Raw genomic sequence first — 1,603 nt, 5'->3', positions numbered from 1 at the left:
CAACTTACATGATAACGGACTGAGCTCGTCCACTCCAGAGCTCACCAGAAGCCATTCTCCAAAATGGCGACCACGTCTCACACCAAAACAAGTTCCTTCGGCTGGGCTCGGGCGCTGCTCCGTCCGTGTTCCAAGAGTCACCAACCAAAAGATGCTGCTTTGATCGAGTCACCACGCCGCATCCCGCTATCTGATAGCGCCCAGCGTGCCCAGCGGAAACTACAGTTGGCGTGTGTGTGCTCCGTCTTTTTCATGGTCGCTGAAGTCGTTGGTGGTTTCCTGGCCGGCAGTCTGGCCATCATGGCGGACGCCGCTCACTTGCTTACCGATGTGGCGGCATTCTGCATCTCGTTGTTTGCTATCTGGATGAGCACCCGCCCGGCTACCAATCGATTGAGCTACGGTTTCCAACGCACGGAAGTTATCGGTGCTGTTACGAGTGTACTGGTGCTTTGGGTGCTGACGGGAGTGTTGGTGTACGCAGCGGTGATCCGCTTTATCGAGTGCTTAAAACCAAATCCAACCGCATATGTTGACGGCAAGTTGATGTTTATCGTGGCCTGTATCGGACTACTGGTAAACCTGGTGCTGATGCAAATCCTGGGTCACGGTCATTCGCATGGAGGCGGTGCCCATGGTCATTCGCACAACGGGGCTGGTAGTCATGGACACTCGCATGGACACGGGCATTCCGATAAAGAGCATGACCATGTAGATGAAATCCATGATCACACGCACGACATTGAGTTGTTGGACGTCGACTCCAGTGATAACGGCGGAATTTACCATTGCCTTTCACCTCAAAGTCATGGCCACTCGCATGGAGAAAGGCGTTCGCACAGACACGATCATGGGCACGTAAAGCAGTCATCTGGTACAGATCTGGAGGCTGGACAAGGGAAATCGAAGGCAAAAAAGAGCATGGAGAACCTCAATATCCGGTCGGCATATATTCACGCCTTGGGTGACTTCATTCAGAGTATCGGCGTTTGCATCGCTGGCGGAATCATTTGGCTCAAACCGGAATGGCAGATTGCAGACCCGATCGCGACGTTCATCTTCTCGATACTGGTATTGTTTACGACGGTCGGAATCGTTCGTGACAGTGTCCATATTTTAATGGAAGGGAGTCCCGAGGGTATCGACACAAAGGAAATCGAGTTAGGACTCCGAGGATGTTGGTCGGTGGTAGGAGTACACGATTTGCACATTTGGTCGCTGAGTGCTGGACTGCCGTCATTGAGTGTGCATATCGTCGCGGAAGATGTCGAGGCTGCGCTACATTCAACGCAGCGCTACCTCCACTCGAAGGGTATCACGCATAGTACAATCCAGACTGAGAAGACGCCATCACTATACCCTCGCAAGTGTGTATCCAACCTGAAATGTGGCCAGGTTCCAGCGGCAACATTACACAACTCGGGGTAGACATTTTTTTTAAAGCATGCTAAATGCTTACTTAGTACACGAAATGACTACATGCAGCAATTGGTATGTGTTTCATTTCCGTGAAAGGATAAGTTGAATCTGTTTATCCACACCAATTCGGATAATGTGTTAAAGGCTCGACGCGATCAAGTCGGTCGTGCGGATGGATACATAA

General features: G+C 51.2%; 1 protein-coding gene across 1 annotated transcript; it reads left to right on the top strand.

Annotated features, from left to right (window-relative positions):
• Positions 1-63: 63 nt before the first annotated feature.
• On the top strand, positions 64-1,483 carry PPTG_19744 (hypothetical protein; the record flags this gene model as incomplete). The annotated part of the gene is made up of 1 exon (XM_008918267.1): positions 64-1,483. One exon carries the CDS (start codon positions 64-66, stop codon positions 1,426-1,428), a length of 1,365 nt encoding a protein of 454 aa, XP_008916515.1. The 3' UTR covers positions 1,429-1,483.
• Positions 1,484-1,603: the final 120 nt, after the last annotated feature.

Source organism: Phytophthora parasitica (genome assembly GCF_000247585.1).
Source record: "Phytophthora parasitica INRA-310 unplaced genomic scaffold supercont2.169, whole genome shotgun sequence".
In the NCBI taxonomy this organism is placed as follows: Eukaryota; Oomycota; class Peronosporomycetes; order Peronosporales; family Peronosporaceae; genus Phytophthora; species Phytophthora nicotianae.
This window is presented reverse-complemented; position numbering and strand designations above follow the sequence as displayed.